At 47.4% G+C, this 23167-nt stretch overlaps 1 protein-coding gene across 1 annotated transcript; it reads right to left on the bottom strand.

Annotated features, from left to right (window-relative positions):
* Positions 1–14901: 14901 nt before the first annotated feature.
* On the bottom strand, positions 14902–18084 carry LOC116959125 (syntabulin-like). The gene is given in 3 exon segments (XM_042784871.1): positions 14902–15724; positions 16633–16782; positions 17296–18084. Coding segments are annotated over 3 exon segments (1014 nt in total). The 5' UTR covers positions 17337–18084.
* Between the last annotated feature and the right edge of the window lie 5083 nt (positions 18085–23167).

Below are 23167 nucleotides of genomic sequence, written 5' to 3'. Positions count from 1 at the left end.
CTCTCACAGCAAAGACGGAGACCTCACCTACGAGTGGACGCACTGCGTAGGACTTCCCAATTGCCGGGAAAGGCTCTCCGACCCTTCGCTGTGACGGGGCTCCCCAGCTGATGCACGGGTCTGGATGATGGTAAAGTATGAGGGCAATTGGTGATGTATCTTTCTTAATCACTATAGCTACCTTTTAATAGTAATGTCTAGGTGCATTACCTTGCTTATTCTTTCTGCTATTTCTACTATAGTAAAATTTCTATTTCTACTAAAGTAAAATAAGCCTATTTCTTTAGCTTGGTGTCTGTGTCCTTTGTGTTAACCCCGTCAATTGGCAAAACATTTACACAGAGATAGATCTGCTAAATTGGCTATGAAATAAACTCTATTGTGCAGTGCCTTTGGTTCTCATGGATCAAAGCGGATAATGTGCACAGAACTGGAACCATCTTCTTAGTTTGTATGTGTTGCTCTCCTGATAGAAAAGGAGGTGACTGTCTTGGACTACCTAACAAGAAAACCCCTTCAAATTGTGTTGGCACCAGTTCTGGCTCTTCAAAGGAGGAAAAGAAGAATTAAAATGAGGCTTAAACCAAAGCCTGAAAAAACTCACCCAATTTACAAAGGTGGGAAGAGGAAAGCAAGAAGAGATGAAAGACAGAAGGACTTTCCTTGTCATTCCTATGAAATTTATTAGGAAAATGCTGAAAAACATGGGAGCAGTGAGAACCCCAGGGTTATGAGGTTATTTTTCCCCTTGCCTGCTTAGCCATAAACAGTGACACCATACACATAACACACAAAATAAGTAATAGCCTTCTTAGATGAGGTGGAAGCCAGAAACCCCTTCAGTTCTTTTCCACTTTACAAGCTTCCAGTGTAGTTTCTTAAAACCTACGTTTCATAAATATTTAAACCAGAATAAACAACACACTGACCAAAAGATACTGTCTTTTACCCCTCCCTTCAGCCACCATATCAGCCCATCAGTGGGTACATTGAGTGGTGAGCTGTCTGGAAGGTGGACATGGCTTTTTTGGAAGTGGGAAGGACACAAATGTTTCTTGTAGCAGCATCAGAGATCATCACACAGACCTATTCCCATCCACAAGGAAGAGTGGGGAGTAGAGCAAATGGAACACCTTTAAAAAAAGACAAACCTCAAAACAACAAAAAGCGTCCCAACAATAAAACCCAAACATGCAAATGATGTCACACATTAAAAAAAAAAAAAAAGAAAAAGAAAAAAAGAAAAAAAGAAAAAAAGAAAAAAGACTGAAGTACTAGTAGGGACCCTGATGTATGGAAAAGATGTGCAACAGAAACATCACACATGATGCAAAGGTGAAAAAATTCTGACCTTTCTGTAACAGAAGTGAAAGACTGTAGGAAACTGGTTTTGTTTAACATCTACAGAACCAGACTTACTACAATCTCATTATAGAACTTGCACAACCTTCAGTTTCAGTACCAAAAGATCTCAAAAATATGCTCAATACTGCCTATTAGTCTCCTGGTACAGTCAAAGACAAGTGTATATTTTAATACTTCTCATTTATAAAGCATAATATTATTTTCATAAATAACTACAATAAAGAGAAGTGACCCAGTTTAAGTCCAAAACATTGCAAGTTCTCATTTTACATCTCCTTTAAAAAGTCAGGACCTAGAAGACATTCTTCATTTGCTCAGAATTATTCATTCACCCAGGCTGTAACATGTTGTCCTGGGTTGAGTGAGTGGTGGAGTTTTTTGGTGGCAGGGGAGGGGGCTATCGGGGAGGCCCCCTGTGAGAAGCTTCTCGAAGCTCCCCCAGCTCCAAGTCAGCTCCACTTCTGTCTGGAAAATTGAGCCAATCAGCTGCGCCTCTGCAAGAATGTATTTAAGAAGGGACGTGGTGACGGGCAGTGGGACTTGTGAGGAGGAGTTGCTGCAGCTGTGTGAACACCAAGGTCAGTGGAGGAACGGAGGAAGAAAGGAGGGGGGAGGTGTGCCGGAGCAAAGACCCCCCTGTATCCTGTGGGGAGATGGCAGGGCGGCCCCCCCTGCCACCCATGGAGATCTACGGTGGAGCAGACATTGATTTATGGCCTGTTGCTCCTGCTCGGCTGATCAAGGTTCTGTGCCCAAAGAAGGCCGGGGTCTCATGGGAAAAGGCAGCCCCGCTGCTGTAATTCAGCACTGGGAGGATTGCAGCATGCGGGGGAGTCCCACGCCGGAGCAGCTCGGGAAGGGCTGCAGCCGTGGGAGGGAATCCAGTCGGAGGAAGTTAGTGACCCATGACAGAGCAGTGTGGGGAACGCTGAGGCCCATGGGAGGAATTCAAGTTGGAGAAAGTTTGTGGAGGACTGTCTCCTGTGAGAGGGGGACCACGATGGAGCAGGAGGAACAAGTTTTGGACACTCCCCTCACCGAAGATGAAGGAAGTGGCAGAGCTGACTGCACCCCCCATTCCCTGCCCCTGCGCCACTGGGGGAGGAGGTAGAGATATCGGGAGCAGAGCTGAGCCCGGGAAGAAGGGAGGGGTGGGGGGAAGGTGTTCTCAAGATGTGGCAATGCTTCTCACTGTCCTACTCTGTTATGTGTTGTTAGTGTCTGCAATAAATGTATGTTCTTTTTTTTCTTCCCCTAACGAGTCTGCCTTTTGCTCGTGATCATAAAAGGGGGATTTTCCCCCATCCCAGTGCTATCTCGAACCCCAAGCCTGGCTCTCTGTCCCTTCTCATTGCCGGAGGGGAAGGGAGAGAGAGCTGCTGTGTTGTGTTTGGCTGCCAATCAGGCCTAAACCACGACATATGTTCAGAACTGAAATTTCTTTCACATCTATATTTTATACAGTTACCACTGAGAGGACTAAACACCCAGCAATATAAGTTAACGGCATCAAAAGTTGTCACAGGTTGTTATTTCTCAAGAATTTCCTTCTCACTGATAAGTAGTCTCATTGTCTGACTTGCAGTTTATCATTTTAGTTCTGTAACACAAAAACATGTCACATGTAGACTTCAACCGTTATATACATTTCAGAAATAATTGCCAAAAATTTCAGATGCAGTAATGACATTCTGATGTAACTGCATCCAATATATTTGATATCCAATATATCTGATATATATGTTTTGCACAAACTACATCCTTTACACATTTGTTACCAATGAACTTAGCCATATTCACCATCAAAATTATGCAAAACAACATACCAAAATTTCAGCACTTGCAATATTTTTTAAAACCTTTTCTGGAACTAAATTAGACAAATCTTTGGGAGGACCAGCAACTATAAGTAGAGCTGCCTGCATGTTTCCAGCCTAGCCAGTTCTGTGTATCTACTTGGCTCCAGACTTGGTAACTGCTATATTCTTATGATTTCTCCTCCAATGAATTTGTTAAATAATGCTTACCAAGACCAGTGAATGTCTTCACACATTCTATTTGTACAGGCAAAGAGAATGAAATGGCAATATTAACAGTTGAGAGGCCATTGGCATTGTCAAAACTGCAAGTCTCACCTTTGCAAGAGTTTCACGTGTGTGCCTGCACCAAACACTGGACTAGTCCACATTTCTTTAAGTAAACAAAACTGCATCAGACTATGCTAATGCATCAAACACTGGTTTTTCTTGATGGGTAATATAAGCATCCACTTACATTCGAACACAATTTTTGTTTCTCCATGATGATGGCTATGACAAGTTTTAAATTCTCCAACCTTGTGACAGCCATGATGCCCAGAATTTTCTACCCACAACAGCAACAAGCTCATGTCTTTTTTAACAATTAAAAATTATCCAGCCACTTACTCGTTCATCTGTTGCAGGGTTTGCCTGCTACCTTCTTCTGAAAAAAGGTGGCAATATCATGGTAAGGACTGTAATTCTCAAGTCTGGTGATTTCAAGTTTTCACAAAAAAAACATCTGTCTGTCCTCATGTGTGTGTTACAGGATTCCCTGTGAAAGGCGTCCATCCTCCAATTTCACCTGGGCTTCTATTGACAAAAGGTGATGAACCATCTACAGGCAACAGCAGCAGTGCATTTCCCTACTGCTTCCCCCGACAAACATTTAAGCTTAAACTGAAAGGTTGGGAGCATGAAAGGAATGGCAGTACCCAAAATGATATAAATAACCTGCTTTTATGCAAGACACTGACCTAGAACACGCTAGGTAGAATTTTCTTAATAAAATCCAAATTAATTGATGGCATGTAAGAAAAGTAGTTCTTGCATGTTAACTACAGTTCATTATTACCCATCTAAGATGGATTTAGACAGGAAAAATACACAACAGAGATGAATGTCGTATCACCACATAACTTTTCCATCTGTTAGCACCCTTAGTGCTCCTTATAAAGAAATGCATTTTTATTTCAGATATTGTCAACAAGTATTATGAAACATTTTTATTTTGATAAAACTATTAAACCTAGGAAAACCAAAGGGAAAAAACCCCCAAAATCTACTCTCTAATTAAAAATCCATTAGAAATTCTTCAGAAGGCTTGGAAAACCTCAGAAAAATAAAAATAGATCTAAAAAGAAAATGGGCAATGTAATCAGATGGGTGTCAGTGTAAATTTATAATTCACATGAATTGTTTTTCTTGTAACAAAAATGTTTTCAAACTTGAAGTAAATCCTAAAATCCAGATCATGGAAACTATTTTTATACCAGAGTAAATAAAATTCTGGAAATACTGTTGTGAAATATAAACAATGCACACAGAATAAGAAGCAATGCTCCGAAGCGCACTTATAACTAATACAAGTCTTTACATGTGTAAAACTTCCATATAAACAGACATATCTATCTCAGAACAAGACCCAGATCCAAGGAAGTGGTGAGCTCTTTCAAAATTCTATATGGAAGGCCGTATTCTGTAAAGATGGGAACCTCATTACAAACAGAGGAAGAGCGTACCTCATAGAATTCAGCAAACAACTTAGAAAGACTGAGAAACACGTATATGATATAAGAGGTAGGGGACTTGATGGGCCAGTACATAAAATATCGCCTGGTGATTTTGTATATGTAAAGTCTCTTGCAGATAAGACCCTGGAACTGCAGTGGGAAGGACCATTCCAGGTGCTGCTGACCTCCTTCACAGCTATCAAGATTAAGGGGCAGAACACCTGGGTCCATCATTCATGAGTAAAGAAGGCACCTAAGTCACAATGGAAGGCCACACGTTGTTTTTGCCATACACTATTCCATGTTTTATACAATAGATTCAACACGTTATAACTAACATGCAATTTGCTACTACTGTTTCACCTGATGGCATCAAGCAAATTCAAGCTGTGCGCCAAACTGCACAGTCAGACATACGGATTGCATAGTTAATGTAGCCTTGAGATAAGTTTAATGAACTATTAGACACCCAGTAAAAAACAACTAACAATTTATTAACAAATAAGAACTTGAAATCTAAGTAACTGTGTTGCAATCTGGCAATGTCCCACACAACACAATAAGAGAGAAGAAGAAAGAAAGAAAGATATCCCCACCCGTGAGTCCAGCACAGTCCTTTGGGTATTGTCGGGGTGGTGAGGGACCTCCATTTCTGATGCTTCTTGGTTGGTGTTATCTTGATGCAAGTTCATGTCCCGATTCTTCTGTCCACAATGCAACTCCATGTCTGGTTCTTGTTATTCTTGCTCACGGAGGTGATAGAGATGGAAAGATGGAAAAGAGTCCAAAAAAAAAATGATGACCACATGGTAATTCTGCCAATGATTAACCCTTTCCTTCCCAAACTATAATTCATTCTCCAGCACCTCAGTACATGCTTGAGGGTGAGGGTGTCTTCATGGTCTTGGAGGATTGGAAGAAGGAGGTGGTCATCTTCTTCCGCACCAACCATGATAGCAACATTCGCATATTGATATGGCAATGACAACTGCCAGTAGCACGGTGAGCAGTCCTACCAGCAAAGCCCTGCACACTGGGTGGTCTCCTAATCCAATTCTTCTGAAACTGCTGTAGTCTGTTTGTGGCCCTCGTGGTCAAGGCCCAGGCTATTGGCTCAACTGAGTCGAGGGTCTACGTGTGCACTGAGGGGAGGTTTTCTTCCACTCAGAGCACATGCGTAGCCTGGATTTGGACCTGTCCTTGTAGTTCTGTTTTGTCATCCCGGTACAGCAGAACTTTCGAGACCCTCCCAACAACACATGCGCTTTAGGCTAAAGGGGCATGGAAGTCCATTTTCCTGCTGCGTACGCTGACCCTGACTCCCGATCCCTACGGACCAGACGAGATGACCACTTGCACTCTTGGTTTTGTATTTTCAGAATCATGAAAACAATGGAATATGCTCATGTATTGGTACCAATCTATTATACAGCCTTAACATTGTTAGCTATTGTTTTAATTGCTCTTATAATACGCACTTTTTGTCTTCCTGAATGTTCATCTTTTAAGTGTCCTTGTAAACCATCATTGTCTTACTGTCATCCATCACTGTAGGTACAAGAAACAGTTCTATAGCGTTTTGTTTTTTTGCAACTGGTTAAAATGTAATTGTTAGTTAATGTTCATTGAATGATAATAGTTACTGTTAGTTATTGTTGGTTATTGAAAATGTTATTGTTTGTTGAATGCTTAAATTGTAGTTATTAGATATTGTTAGCTATTGCGAACGTGCTATTTCATTTCCTTCTTCCTCTCTATCTCTGTCCTCTCTTCTGACACAAAGGACCATTATAAAGGTACAGGGGAGGAGGACCACATTTTGTCTAATAGAGAAGAGGAATAAATGAGGGCCCCCTCAGCTGGGCATAGATCAATGTGCGCAGTGTAACATTTGGTCATTGGAAGAATGAATATATATGGAACTGGCGACTCGCAAAGTGACTACAAGTTATGTATGAGGCTTTTTACAACAATCCAAATTTTAAGAAAAGTAAAAGAATTTACTACTGGGAAAAAAAAAGGGGGGAACTGATCTAAGGAAACACTAACCCGATAGCCCCCTCCTTTCAGGGGATGCTTACACTAACCCATCTCTGGTGTCTCTTGTCCTTGAGATAAGAGGGGAACTAAAACCACTGAGCCATAAAGACAAAGGAGCTGCAAATTAGCCCAGACCTGAAGGACAAGGTGTACGTGACCACAGGAGTGAGTTGGTGCAGAAGGGTCAACGAGCGAACACAGTGAAGAAGACTACGAGCCTTCATCTGCAGACCCCTGCCCACGACCACCAGGGAGCACTGCGCAAGCGCAACGGGAGGAATTTGGGGTGGGGGGATATGTTAATGATTTCTCGGAACTAATTGTAATATTCCCTCCCTGTCCTCGGAGTAGTAATGCATATGTATTAGGATAGATAATGAATATGTAATGTTTTATACAATAAAAGGGAGCCCCTTTTGGCTCCTGGTGGGCACAAATTTGGAGGAAATTATTCCCCCATGCGCCCAGAGCTGAATAAACATACCTACTTTATAACCTTACTGGTTGTTAAGTCGTGATTTTGCACCTCAATACAATCACAGCTACCATTACACACACATGTGCTGCTACAGGGAGAGGTACAGGTAAATACACAGATAACTCCACAGTCACTGATTGTTACAGACACAGACTGACACTGAGTTTTGGAAACAGTTTCAGATACAGACACAGAATATGTAAAGTTTCAGGCAAAACAGCAGGTAAAGGTACAACTAACTATATGTTGTGGAAACTCTCAAATAAACAAATAACAATAAGAATAACATTTATTTTTCAGAAGAATTAACCAATGCTTCACAAACCTACAAACAAAATCTTCAAATATCCATGAGAGGACAACAAAACTATTACCACACAAACTCCTAGGGTTTAATGACAACCCAAAATGCTCAATCACTCACCGGAAAAAAAAGGACTCTCAGCCTCAAGGAACTTCTTAGGGCAGCATCCCACCTGTAGGAACCCCAAGGAGTTTCCTTGGGCGGCATCCCAACCCAAAGGGAGGATCCTTACCTGCAGCACGCTGCTCCAGGAGGGACGAGCCCCAAATGGCTCCCCCAGGGACTCCATTTCTACCCGAGCCGAATGTGACCTGTGGTCAGTACCAGCCCGTTCTGGCCGAGGGCCCCAACTGCTGTAAAGCCCTGAGAGCAAGGGCACAGGAGAGGTTCAACAGCCAGGGAGCCACATTTTCAGCAAGTGGGTGCACCTGCCACACTGTACTAGTACAGATGTAAGTACAGTCACAGGCACCATTACACATAGAACTGCAGGTACAATTACAGGGACAGATTCAATTGAAGAAAAGATCGATGGTACCGTCAGAGTCCATTAGAGGTACCATGAGAGATGGAAGTACCACGATACATAAAGGTTCTGACACAATACAGGCACAGACACAGAAATTAGTACAGATGCAGAAACAGGTACTATTCCACTCTTATTCTGTTCTGTTTGGATCTATTCTATTCTATCCTACACAAACAGGTACTCAGAGAGATACTATTACAGAAACTGATCCCCACAGAATCAGACATCAGTATCAAGACCTTTAACTGAATCTGAAATTCTATCTGCATCTGCCATTGTATCTTCAATGGTATCTGCACCTCTTATGGCATCTGCAATGGCATTTGCACTTGTTCCTGCATCTGCAATGGCTCCTGCAGTTGCACCCCCCTCTGAGATGCTGGTTGCATCTGCAGTGTTACATGAAACAGCATCTGCATCTACAGTGGTGTCTGGCATGGCATCTGCATTTTCTGTGGGGTCTGTAGTGGTATCTGCAACCGCAATAGTACCTACATCTGCAATGCTCTCTGTGCTGGATTGCTGCAGACGACAGTGCACTTGCACACATAGCACTGCAGATGCAGAGAGCTTTGCAGATGCCAGGGCAGATTCAAATGCTGTTGCAGATGCAGAGGCCGTGGCAGACACTGATCCCACTGCAGCTCTCGACAGCATTGCACACACCGATGGAGGTACCAACACGAGTACAGCTGCACACACAGCACAGCGGAGCATCATCCCCCAGCTAATGCCGTGAGCCAGGCAATATCTAAACCAGTAAAGTCAGCACACCCCCGCTGTCCCTGGCTCTAGGAAATGGAGTGGCCAGAGCATAGGAGTGTAGCTGATGGGAAAAAGAAAAAGTCAGAAGAAAATATCTTGGGGAATTTTAAGTTCTAGTTAGGGTGACACCTCCTCTCTCAGTGCACTGAGACCCCGACAATGATTTCTTCTGACGGGACAGAATAAAAAGGAAAAACAAAAAGAAAAAAGAAGCCAAGAATCATATGCAGAACAACTTATGTTCCAGGATTTGTAATTTGTAGGCAGATGCAGATGCCACTGCAGATGCAGATACCATTGTAACTATCATTACAGATGTAGATACCATTCCAGATTAAGATGACATGGCAGTAGGCAATGCTACTGCAGATTAATATAGCATTACTGTTAAGGTTGCACATACTATTATGCCAAACATTTTATATTCCAAGATTTTTTAACTTGCATCCAAGCTCTGTCCTCCCCAGAATATTTTTCTCCATTTCTTCCGCCGTCTCTTTCTGACATCAGCCACAGAAAGAAGTCTGTCTCAATAGCTTGAGTAATTTGACCAGAAGAAAGCAAGAAAATGTTGTGTTGTATCAAGGACAAAGTGAAGGAACTTGGGAGTCATTTTTAGTTTGCTACAGTCATTAATCAATGACCATGCTTGGTAATAGAGATTTCCTTTGCAAGAACCAAATGACATCTCTCAGGAGAAGTTGGCTGTTTTAACTCTTGACCATTTTCTGATGCACACCACGTTTATGGAGGTGGGCAAGGTCCCCATCAATGTCAGGAATCACTCTGGAGTTTAGCAACAGTAACACTCAATTCTGCCTTGGTCTGGTAATCCTTAATAAGGTTGTAGAAAGATTTTCAACATTGGGACCTCTTTTTATGGCCAGCCACAAGGATGTTGAATACAAGACAGATTCCTCTTCCACAGCCTACTTGTGCTAAACAGCCACATAATTCACAGGATTTTGAAAGCAGCTCTTCTCAGGAAAACAAACAAACAAACAACAAACTCACCAAACAAAACTAAAACTAAAATTCATTACAGAGGAGTAGAAATGTTAGTTTTCTAACTGACATTGTTTGAAAATAATAACTCTCCGCCCAGCCACAAATGTAAATAAATCACTAAAGTTTCCTTGTCATACATGAAATTATCAAACAAGACTCATACAAATGCCTGCCACTGCAGAACGCCCAGCTCCGTCGCCTGCCCGGCACTGGGCACACTCAGCTCCCAGGGCTGCCGCAGCCCTCGGCACTGCAGGGGCCCAGGGCCCTTCATCTTCCCCTTTGGCTCCTTACCTGCACGGCTTCTGCTCAGGCACCTGGCCCTTGAGGCACAGTTGTCTCCAGCTGCCCATGGGGGAAAGCAGCCTCTCCTTGCCCAGCGTCTCACTGGCCCACCTCAGGAGGCTGGGAAGGACTTTGAAGTTCACTGGTGCATTTTACATACATAGAGGGGTCCCACCAGTAGCCAGCCTAAGACACTTTGTGTTTCCAACTGCTGTGCCCAAGACCTCTCACCTCCTATGACCTCTGTTCCCTTCTTCCCTCCTCTCTGACGAGGCAGAGTTTCAGCCCTTTTGAGTGACTTTTTCCCTTTGTGCCCTGCTTGGCTGCCTGCAGCCTCATTTTGCAGGTGTCGAGCATGAAGTCCTTGCCTTGCACAGGAGACCAAATTGGACTGAAGCACAGTTAGCTGTCAAAATTGGAACTTTATTTCAAGGAATAAGTCAACTTCAGCATTTGTGTGCGCTCAGAGGAGCAGGGACAGGACAGAGCAGCCCTTTGACACTCAGGCTGCCTTTCGATCAGCAGGCCGTGCCCCAGAAAGAAACGGTCATGGTACACTGCAGCTTGAGCTAGATCCTGTTCATCCAGCAGTTAAATCTTTTTTTCCCTTTAGGACCTGCAGGAACTCCTGCAGCAGATTAAAGAATTCCACCACTTTTGGCATGGAAAGGGTCAGGGTGTAAACCTACCTGATTGTCCTGGTCTTGGCCTTGGCCTCTGAAAGGAGGTTGAGGTGAAGACTGGCTGTGGTGTAGGAGTAGCCATTATTACTGGATGCAGGCCCATCTGTACCAAAATCCAGTCATAAAAGTGCTGCGTGGAGGTGTAGACTCCGGGTCATTTTGCTCTCGCACAGTCTTTCCCCTATCTGGTCACTCCAACAAGCCAGAATTAGTCAGCATTGTTACCTCTGCACACAAGAGGTCCACTGCTGTCACCCTGCAGCAGAGGAGAGAGGATTAAGGTGGTGTTGGGTGGCCACTGACAGCACTGGGACTGGCTACTTCTCTCTCACAGCACCTGCCAGAGCTGTATCCTTTGCACAGAGAGGCTCTACTCGGGTGCTGGAGCCTACAGAACCTTGTGTGGGAGGGGGTCATGGGTATGTATGCTTGTCTCAGTCCAGCTGGGTTTGGGATGACACGCCAAAAAATGACAAACTCACTTCAGTTTGTGAAGGGGAACTGTTGTCAAGAGCAAATGCTGCCATCCTGTATACAAGCCCCCAGTTTATTACCCCCTGTTTACATCTTTCAATTCTGTTTTTCCCATCCTACTGACCTTCAGATCTAGTGTGTTTGCTGACCACTCCACACGCTCCACAGCTGCTGTTCTGACCTGCAGCTTCTCACGCTCGCAACAGGGTGTTCCGCACTCTTACTTCATTTACTCACAACCATCCTTCTAGTCTGAGGGTCAGTTTACAGTTTTGTTAACCACCAATTCTTCGTTCCCACATATCCCCCTTCTTTGTTTTATAACTTTATTTCAAGACGATTATTGCAACTCTTTGCAATTCAGCCTTCCACACTGTGGGAAGGAGGCTTCGTACGCGTCACAGGATGGCAAGTCAGCCAAGTTAGTTGAGATAAGGGTCAAACAAGTGAGAGAGGTCATTGAAATCCGTCGTGGTTTGGTTTTCTGCACTGTGGACAGGAGGCTTCAAATACATCACATGAGAAGCAGATTCCCCTGGGTGCTGCTTTATTTCTTCCTTGTACTGCTGACAAGGCTGCGGCGAGGAGTTGCGCCTTGTGGTCTTCGATACTTACATTTTGGCAAGCTGTCAGATATTCACCAAAGTCCTGGGTCCTTCCCCGGATTGGTGCAAACACCACTTAACAGTCAGTATTAGCATTGTCATATGCTAGCTGTAAAATTAAGGCTTTGAATGCCTCAGGGTTATCTACCTGTCGAGAGATCACCACTTTTAAACAATCTATAAATTGCCAATATGAGTCCTGAGGCCCTTGTTAGCCCTTGGTTTGGCAAAAGAACCCATTCTGTGCTCCCTATCAGGTACCTTTTTCCACACTAATACAGCATTTCAGGAGGCTTGGATACACAAGCGCTGATCTTGCAGGGGTTGAACACAGGGGTCCATATACTGCCCTTTGCCAACTGGCATATCACAGCTGTTGGAAGTGTGGGAAAATCAAAACAGCAAAGAAACTGCAAGATATACATTTCCTTAACACATGGTGCCCATAACAAACACAAGACAGGATGGAGATCCAGTGATTTGTGTTGTCATGGCACCAAGGAGGAATGTGAAGTGAGGGGGAGGCCACACGGTCCTGTTCTTCCACTTTTCTCAAGAAATGTTTTGACATAACCATATAGATTTATCTCCTACTCTTCCCCTTTTCCCAAGGGATGATTTGTACCACTCTGCGGACACTATCTCGCATGCTTCCTCTTTTCCCACAACTGCCTATGTTTCCTAGAACAACTCTGTGCACATTGCACCAAGAAATGTACTGTGTTAATGCTCAAGGAACAATGGCTTGACCACAGTTCCACCTACTCACACATACACACTTAGATAAATACTACCCTGAGTTTATATCTAACTTGGAGGGATGATAATTCAACACCAAATTGGAGGGACAGATCGATGTGTTTGTGCTCCTTGCCCCCTCAGAAGGGATGCCTTTTGGTAAGATTTGTGCCCTTGGCTATGCTGAGTGATTACCCTGGAATTAAGTGTGTGCTTGCAATCATTTTTCTGTGTAGTGCTATATAGCCAACCTCCAGTTTGTTCATTTATCATAGGAAATCTCAGAGAATCTGTAGATGTTGCATAAGCATAAACCATGCTATTCATGTACCTGACTGCTTCTCTTGAATCGCACCAGACCTACAGCACATGGGCTGTTTGTGTATCTGGTGTCAGGCCTACAGTCACAGCAATAATTGGCATACCTATTAAGAGATAAATCCAGACGCAGCTAGCACCTCTAATCTCTGAGGACCAGCTAGAACACAAGGGGATTCATCTCTTACCAAATTAATTAATTCGGCACCTTAAATGCAACAATAGCCTATCGATGAATGGTCATTCAAATTTTCCATGGCTTCTTTAGTACAGTGATATTCATACTCGGTTTTCCAGATGGAATACTGTGCTGGCATAATACTGCTTTTATAAGTCCTTGCCAATCGCACGGAACCAATTGATACCCATTAGAGATTCCCTCCAATATACATGTAAATGGGCTTTAAAGCCCGTTCTCAGTAATGTTTTTACATAGTTCTTTAAAAACCTCATACAACAGGGACTCGTGCTGTGGCTGCTGGTTCTGTCTGAAAAGTACTGGAAACGCCCCAGGGTCCCCAGTATTTTGTACCTCCTTAAAACATATTTCTAGCCTAGACACTTTTCCCTGAATCTCCACCGGGGATGTCTGAGGTGGGGGGGGGCGGCAGTGGGCTGGTGGGGAGCAGGGTGTGCTGCCAGTGACATGTGGTGGTGGGGTGGAGGGGACATGGGGGAGTAAGGGGGTAGCATGCAACAGGCTGATCACACGGTACCCACTGCTCCAGTGATTCAGATTCCAGTTCCTCATCTTTACCTTTTCCATCCCAGCTTGTTTCTCCTGGGAGAGCACTGGGGGTCACCTCTTTCTTCTGTTGGGATGGGGTACCCTCAGGTTCTACTATTTTTCCTGCCAATGGTGATAAAGCCATGTAAATGAATTCCCATGTAAACAGGACAGAGGTAGGAATTGAAAGCCTCAGGTCTTTTTTAGTTCTAAACTCTCATCCTACCTTCCACCATAATGCTAGATCTAAACTTCTGTCTGCTGGAAACCATGTACAATACTTAAAGATACAGCACAATAACTCATGTGGTTGATCATCTGTTACCAAACACTGAGCAGCCTTCAATAGCTGCTTTAAAACTTGCATATACAGCTTTTGTTCCTTAGAAAACCCTGATCCCATGATTTAAGAGAGAGAAAGAAGAAGAAAGTTTCCTTAGAAGGCCTTGATCTCACTATTTAACAGAGACAAAGAAGAAGAGAAAAAAACCTCCTTATGCCAGCTGCTTTCCCACAGACAGGCGCTGCTACCTGGTCCTTACCAAATTTATGAAGAGAAGGAGAAAAAGAGAAATCAAAAAACCCCTTCTGATCTTCCATATTCTGGCAGCTGTCCCAAAGTTGGGTGCTGCTGTCTGGTACTCACCCAATGTGGTAATGCTGTACTTCGGAATTCACTTTCCTCCATGGCAGATGAGCACACTGCCAACTTCTTCATTCCACACACGGGGCACCACTTGCAGGTCTCGGTCCAGCCGGGATTGGGACAATGTGTTGAATAATGACAAACTCTCTTCAGTTTGTGAAGGGAGAGAATGGGCAAGTGCAAATGCTGCCACCCTGTATGCAAGCCCCCAATTTAGCAATCCCGGTTTACGTCTTTAATTTCTGTTTTTCCCATCCTACTGACCTTCAGATCTAGTATGTTTGCTGACCACTTGCTCATCACATGCTCCACAGCTGGTGTTCCATCCTGCAGCTTCTCATGCTCACAACAGGGTGTTCCGCACTCTTGATCATTTACACAAACCCATCCTTCTAGTCTGAGGGTCAGTTTACAGTTTTGCTAACTAGCAATTCTTTGTTCTCACACAAAAGGATGACAGGGTTTGGATCACTTGGAGTTAGGTCCACTACGATAGCAGGATCATGGACGTTTCCAAGAGAAATTTCACCCAATTCCTTCAGTGAAGCAGGTGGGATTAGAGGGCAGGCATCTCGAGCTCTGAAGATGTTCTGAATGAGCTACTCCACATCTAGGCTTTATGGCACCAGGTCAGTCGGGATGGCCTGTTCCACCATCACCTTGCTGATTTTCTCCTCCTCCTGAGAAGAAGTTGGTTTTTCATCCAGAACATTTTCAAGCATATCTTGATACACAGCAGAACTGGAGAGAGCTGGATCGCTCGACCCCGAGGTTGTGGCGGTCAAACACTCTTCAAATGAATCAGTCCCGTTAGCGGTGTCCTCATTAAGAAACGGCCCACTGCCTGCCACCTCCTCCAGAGCTTGGTCCTCCGTGGTGAGGCTGCCTGGCATCGTGGCACACAATGCTAACGGCTTCCCCTCTGAGTCCCACGTGGACTCCAGGCACTGCTCATCTCTCACAGAGCTCTTCTGAGCCATCCCCATGCCCTGCAGCAAAGCTTCCAGTTTCTTGTTTGCAATGCTTATGGCTATGAAGCATTTCTGAATTATTTTGTCTTTCTCAGCCAAGCTGTTTCTCATGCTTTCAACAGCCTGCTGGAGTTCCTGACTTTCCCTTCTCGCTTCCCAGAAGTGCAGCTCCAGCTCCAAATGCTTACACTCTTCCTCAACCCAGTCTTCCTTCATCCGTGCCAGATGAGCCTTGAGCTCTTCTATTTCTGTTTCCCTGCAGCAAAAGCAAAATGCAGTGGCAGTGCTGTGGACGGTCAGTGAAAGAGTGCAGCGCTTGCCGTCTGGCCTCCTGCCTCGCCCTGGAGGCGATGGGAAGCGGCTGCCCGGATGCGTCCCCCGTGCCTGCCAGCAGCTCGGCACCTGCAGCCAGAGCCAACACGGGCCTCGGGCACAGGACGGCTCGGGGCTGCAGCCCCCCGCCTTGCTTTGCACCCACCCAGCCCCGCGTGGGGCCAGGGGCTGCTGCCTTGGCCTGCGAGGAGTGGGGAGAGGGGGCCCCCACGTGAGATCCAGCCCGCGCAGATGCGGAGGTCGGGCGATGCGAGCGGGACCAAGCGCTCCCTGGGCCTCTGGCCCTGGGGCTCCGTGCAGAGCCCGCTCTGTGCCCGCCTGGGTTGTGTGTCACTGCTTCACTTCGCGTCCATACAAAGGGCTGTTGTGAACCATTCAGTCCCCAAGGGGCAAAACCACCAGTGGGCACGCTGGTGTGTGTAAGAGCTTTTCTTTCGCTAGGGGAGAAGGGGGACGTTGGTAGCCATCTGTCTCTGAGCGAGGTGGAACAGGAGATGGAGCAAATACATGCTTGCAGGTAAAAACCGCTTGATGTAGAAAAGGTCTCAGTGCTAAATCAGACTGGCAAAAAACTACCCTTTAAAAATATTCTATTGGGCAAGTTCAAAAATAGGGAAAAGAGACAGACAGCCGTATTCTTAACTAAGCCGCATGGTACGTATGCACTGAGCATCACGGTGAAACCTGAAACAACTAATCAGTCTGATCATATTTCAGATTTCTTCATGAAATCTTTACATGGTCAGAAAATGAGAAAAAAGGTCCTGGATTCCCACCCCAAAATGCTCCTGAGTAAATCATTCTAACTCTGGTTTCCAAAGTGAAATATACCTTTCTTGAAGTTTGCTCTCAGACTCCTTCAGCTTTGTTTTCAAATGCTGTACTGTAACTTCTTTCTGCTGCAGATGACTCAAGTACTGCTCTCGGTTTTGTGGCTCAATGCCGTGGTTGTCACCACAAGAAATGTATATCCCTGATCGCCTGGAAAGGGGAGAAACCGGAACCGTCACAGAACATCACTCCTAGAGGTCTTCAGTCCTGCCGAAAAGAAAGACTTCCCATAGACTGATACAAAGCTTGACTCATTTGGGGCTCCCCAGTGTCCTCACAAGTGGCTCCTCTGGCAAATCAACATCCCTGAGGAAACAGCTGGTTTGTGGCTGTCGTGCAGAGTTTACTATCTGCTGTCCTTGGTTTCAGTGCCATGCCATCAAACGTGACATTTAACTTTAAAATACTTTTACAACAAAAACTTTTTAGAACTAAAAAACCTTCTTTTTGGTTTTTTTTTCCTCCAAATACAGCTCTTTTTTTGTTTCTTTCTTGTATCACAGTTCTCATCTGTGTTAGTGTTGCCTGAGAGCATAGTGTTACCCAAATTGTTTTAACACTCACAATACTGATACTGTATGTATTAGCTGCAAGACCAGACCTAGTCGTCTACCTCTGCACTAGCAACACTTGCACTATCCTGGAAAAAACTGCTGTGCTTACTCGAGAGAAAAAGAAGATCTTTTGCTTCCAGCAGCAGACATGGGGACTTGATGCGCTGAAATAGTGCCTGTGCTGCTTGAAGAGATTAAATTGGCTTCACTCCCTGGAAAGGAAAAGGGAAGACTGGAAACATGATGGAAAGTAGAACACAAAGACTGTTTTCAAAATAACAGCAAATCACAAGCATTCTCCCTTTGTGCTCTCCCTTTGAGAGGGGGCCTGACTGTGTAAAAACGTCCAGTAAAGCCATTAGAAGCAGCTGGAAAAGTGGAGAGAATTCAGTTGTAATGCTCACTGTTGGAAGGACCTGCATGTTTAAGAGACTGAGATTAATTTATCCTAGAAACCTTTAACTCACAGCTACGTCTCTACTTCCCATCTTTAACAGCATAAGCAGTGTGTTTCCAGGAAGCACTAATGCTGCTTCTATTCTATTTAATATGAGGTTGCTCCTGCGAGGTTGTTTTTGTATTCTCCCTCTGCCCCTGTCTCATTCTCTCCACGACCATGAGGTCTAAAGTCAGTGGAAGAAGCTGAGGATGTGCCTGGGCATGCCGAGAAGCAGGTCGGCTTGAAAAGCACCCAACAGCTCGGTGCCTGGCTCCTCTCTAAGACCAGGGTGGGTGTTTCACACCGCACCAAAGATAGCAGGGTCCACACAGGAGCAGCCCGAGGAAAGCTCCCTTCTGCTGCCTGCTTTACTGGGGAAAGGATCCAGCTGGGATTTGCAGGGCCACATTTAGCTTTGAACTGGGAGGAGGCTGCACATCCCCTCCCCATCACACCACCTGGGACACTCACAGCATCCAGCAGTAAGGACCGGACGAGGAGACGGGGTTCCCATCCTCTCAGCTTCTCATGGCCCTCTGCAGGAGGTAGGATGCCTGCCTGTCTTCATTACCTCCTGCTACGTGCTGGAATCCAAACAGGCCTGAGTTCCCCACAGCTCCCACTTCCATCAGAAGACCCTACCCAAGACCTGCAACCAACACTTTCTCCTTGTCACACATAACACTACAGAACAGGACTGGCAAGTCTGTTTTATGGCTATTCTGCCTGTTACATTGCTACACTCACATGTGAAAAAGAGAAAAAAAAATAATACAAACCTCTCTCAATGGGGTCATTAGAACACTTGCTCTCACAAAGGTTTTTCAAGACCAGGTCGAGCTCAGCAAAGACCTGCTGAGCAAACGCCCGAGCTGCCGACTTCTCGGGGGTCTCCTCCCATGCCTGCAGCAGTTGTGTCTGCTGGCGTTCGCGAGGTTCCTGCCGAGACAACGCCGCCTGTGAAACATTCAGGCTTTAGCTGTCACTTCTCTGATCTGGAGGAACGACTCGGCAAACAACATAACGACTGAGGACATCAGTATATGCAGCACCTGGTCCCTCCAGCCTCTATTTCTGCAAAAAGTGTTCACAGGAGAAAGTGCTGGAAAGCAGGCTCGCATGGCACCTGTGCAGTAGGAGAACCCCTGTGGGCTAGAGGGGAACTTCTTCCTTGATGTACTGGTTTTATTTTTGGTAAGCCTGGCAAGCGTCTGGTGAGTGGCCAGACTAAGCCTTTCCTGCTGCTTTAGTGTGCCCTGATCTCCAGACACGTGGCTTTACTGGCAGGGCAAACAGAGATGACAGTTAGCCGTGGGGCAAGTGGAAGGTGGTCCAGGATTTTCTGCACTTTCCAGCATTCATGGGTGTTTTTCTACCCTGTTTGTTATAACAAACGGGAAATCTGACTATATCCTTAGAAGGCAAGACTGAGAAACCACATGTGTAAGGTTGAGTAAGAATGAATAAAAAAGGCTTTCCTTTTCTGCTTACTCCTGATTGGGAATTACTCATACTGAGAGCTTGGAAATCACGGGTGCAGGTGTGCTACTACTTAGGTTTTAAGGTAGAAGGATACTTTTTGGAATTTCAGAGCCTTGCGAGTATTCGTTTAGGGCATTATCATCAGGAACACAGCTAAGCTAAGTGCTTGACTTAGAACTGTACGAGGTACAGAAAAAAAATGCTCTCAGGCTTGCCTTCTTGATGAGCCATCTAACGAGGCAAAGTCACCAGAGCATGACTGCTTCCAAGAAAGCAGTCTGCTGCCTCGGTTCTGCCACAGAAACTGACTGCAGATAGGGGCTGTTTTGCTACAGGGTTTGTGAGCCCAGCTTTGCCTCATACCTATCCTTCGTCGGCTGCCCTGGCCATGGCTCCTCTGCCCTCTGCCAGGCTGCAGAGCAACGAGGGTGGTCGCTCAAGGGGCACGTCTGCCTGACCTACCACGCCCGCCTCTATTCCGTGGTCCCCAGGCTCATCTGAACACAGCTCTGGAAAGCAAAGGCATAAGGAATGACACGTGTTGGGGTCAGATGAGCTTTAACAGCCACGACTCTGCCTGTGGATTCTGCAGGCCAAATTACATGCCAAGAATGTGCTGCAAAATGATTCCTCTGAAGGAAACTGGCAAAACCCTGCACCCCAAGTGAGGAGCGACCCTCTGATGCCATCTGCTGCCCCCCTCGGGAAGGGTCCCGGCAGCATTGTCACTCAGCAGATGTCGGTCATCACAGTCCAGAGCGCCGGCTCTCACCGTGAAGAACATGCACGGTCCCTTCCTACCTTGGCCAGAAGAGCCCTGGATGTGAGAGCACATCTGAAATGTGGGCACTTGGTCTGAACCGGACCTGTCTCCTACGGGAGAGCTGAGAGACCTTGCTCAGAAAAGAAGGGCTACAGAGGCCACGAGACAACCTGCATCAGTCAGATGGTAAAAGACCAAAACTTTCAGCGCAGACCACCTCGTTCTGGGAGAAACCCAATGCCAGTGGAGAAAAGCCTGGGGGCCGCCGGGCAGCAGTGCAGCAGGCTTGGCAGGGCACCGGCAGTGGCACTGTTCACAAACCTCAGGCCACGTCTGAGGAGCATCTGGAAAGACCAAAGCAAGAAGCCCTGGCCTGTGTGCCAGGAGGTGCACTGAAACCTGAAGAAAGGTCATCTAACCTCTGGGAAAGGTCACCCTAATTCGCCCCGTGTGTTAACGTTCAAAGCGGTGAATTCCAGGATGTTACCAGGGCAACGGTGAGAGAACCGCAAACCAAGGGGACGCTCCCAAATGCCCCATGAATTGCCTTTTCCAGGTTCATCTGGATCCACGTGCTTTGAGTTGGACCTGAAATTCAAAGCTTTACAGCATTCTACCTGTCTGCACATCAGCGTGCTCGCTGCTGTCCTCAGGCTCAGGCACTTTGGGCTCCAGCTGCATCTGGGTTCTCTTGCTGCTTGGGCTCTCTTGCTGCTTGGCCAGGGCTCTACTGCAGTCTTCTCGGTGCCTTTGAGCCTGAGGACAGCAATGTGGGATACTCTGGGCAGGCAGCAGGAAAAAGAATCCGTCCCAGATTACTTTCCGTGTGGAAGTGGTAATCCTTCTCCCCACGGGGAAATGAAGGCAAAGGCCTTTGGCCCCACAGACTTGCAGTTCAGGGCCACGAGCCCGAGGAGGGGGGAGTCACGGTCTCTGTGCCCCACGGGGGTGTTTGCTCCCAAGGCTGGGGCTGCACCCAGCTCCTCGGGACCTGCCCACAGGGCACTGCCCCAGCACCCTTCTCGGCTGCTGTGCGGTCCAGAAAAGCCACAGCTGGGCACCAGTCACTGGCGTGGAGCACAGGGGACACGGGCTGCCCGTCTGTGCTCTCCGCCCCGGCACTGGAGATTTCTGCCCAAACCCCACCAGGGAGAAAGAGGCCTCTGTCTTGATGGCTTCCCATCCCAGAAAAGCTGCCCTTCCTCTCCTGAGGCCTCTCCCACCCATACACGATGCCAAGGTGGAGAAAGGTAGCCACTGCTTACTTTTGCCTGGCACTGAACCAGAGTCTCGATGATCTGGGCAGTCATCGTCACCGGCTAGACAAGAGAACAAAGGCCAAGTGGGAGACGCTCCTCTGATGGACTGTGCTAGAAAGCAGCATCACTCCCTTGAGCCAGCTGGAACAACTTAGACACTTACAGATCTGCAGAGGCCCAAGACCGATACAAGGAGATTAAGCGAGGGCAGTGTGGTCACTCGTGTTCCCTGGGCTGTGCTGCTTTGCCTGTGAACAGGGAATGGACAAAGGGAGAGCTCTGTGTCACTGAGCCTGGCTTAGCCCTCTCCCCTGACAGCCCGTCCAGCACCATTTGCATCCAAACAGCCAAAGAAGTCCAGGCGCAAAAGGGGCAAGTGGCGACAGCTGGATCTTGACTTGCTGTTACTTTCCCAAGGCAAGGCTGAGCAGCTCGGGCAGTGCTGCCCCGCAGCTGCCCCAGCAGTGCGGGTACTCTGTGCCCCAACCCTCGAGCTGCCTTGCAGCTGCAGCTGGAGCATCCCACCAACTGCCACAGTGGCACCAGAGGTTTGCTACTCCAGCAGGGCTTACCTGAGGATGGCATCCAGCCAGAGTTCTTTCACCTCTTGCGAGCTGCAGGAGACAGGAGAACCAGTGTCACACCCCACTGCCACCAGCTAGGTGTTGTGCAGTTTTCCCTCCGGAGAACAAAGTCAAAGCCAAGGAGGGTCTGCTCATGACGCAGCCTCGTCTCTCCAGGAGTCCCTTTTGATGCTGCAACTCTGCAGCCTTTGGGATGCCCCTGGGCTGAGGAGCGCTGTCGCAGACACGGGGCTTCTCCAGAGAGGGAAGCGACAGCCCAGCTCTGCCAGAACTGCACCTGGGTTTTCCTGGGAGCAAACGGGACCGCCTGTCTGCACACAGCCCCCGCCTCAGCCCACGCCTTGCCTCACCCCTTTGACAGCGCACACCTTGTGCACGGGCTGTTTCCAGAGGGGAGAGGCTCAGCTCAGAAGAGAAGCCGAGCTGCAAAACGCTGCCCAAGCAAAGCGGTGCCTCTGCTTTCCCTCCCCGCCCCGTGCCGTGAACCTGAGGAGCCAGCTGGGCTCTGAAGGCGAGCACTGGGCCAGACAGCCCAACGCCTGGGTGACACGTCACCGCGACTCACCCGAAAGTGACCCCGCAGAGGCTGGTGGGCCAGACGAGGATGAGGGTACAGCTGCAGTCCAGGCCCAATGCTGCATCTTCTTGTGCACACACGCACGCCTCCTCCTCCTGGCACAGCACCCACAGCTCGCTGAGACGCACCCTGTGCTGCAGCCAGAACCTGGTGCCACATCTGCAGCCAGGAAGAGCAGGGGCTGATGGTGAGCTTGCCTTCTGGGGGGCACCCATGGAAATCCTCCTTGGGAGAGCCACTGCAGCTGACAGAGCCCTGGGAAGGGCTGCCCAGCTTCACAGCTCACCCAAATCGGCAACATCTTTGCCGGGGACACCCCCTGACTCTTGTAGCCCTGGTTGCTGAGCGGCCGACCCTCCCCAGAGAGCCTCCCTGGGACTTTCTGGGCCATTGGAGCAATGGTCCAGCCCGAGAGGGCTTTGCGAGATGCCTCCTGACGGCTGGTATTGGAGTCAGGAGGTGGGAAGAGAGAGTACTGCCATCCTCTCTTCTTACCTGCGCTTGGCAAAAGCAAGGGCGCCTTGGAAAAGCAGGAGGTCTCTCCTCCTCTTCCTCCCACGCCAGGTCACCTCCACACAGTCGCAGCGGAGGAGCTCGGGATGCCGTCGGGACACGAGGGCACCCAGCTGGCTGCCACCAGAGCCACCCCTGCAAAGGACACAGTTGCAGGCGTGAGGCACGCGGCTCTGCCGGGAACAGGCCGTGCCCGGTGCCAGAGGGACAGAGCAGGCACGCACCAGGAGAAGCAGGAGGGCAGCTGGCCCATCGTGCTGCGGCCAGGCAGACACTTGTGCTGTGGAAGCGCTCAGCACGGGGAAGAGCAAGGCCCCGCAAGGCCTTCCGAGTCTGGGCAGCGATGTCCCCGTGCCAGGGTGCT

This window comes from Tyto alba, unplaced genomic scaffold (assembly GCF_018691265.1).
Source record: "Tyto alba isolate M040663 unplaced genomic scaffold, T.alba_DEE_v4.0 Super-Scaffold_8, whole genome shotgun sequence".
Classification (NCBI taxonomy): domain Eukaryota; kingdom Metazoa; phylum Chordata; class Aves; order Strigiformes; family Tytonidae; genus Tyto; species Tyto alba.
The sequence above is the reverse complement of the archived record's forward strand: the minus strand, read 5'-3'. Positions and strand labels throughout refer to the sequence as shown.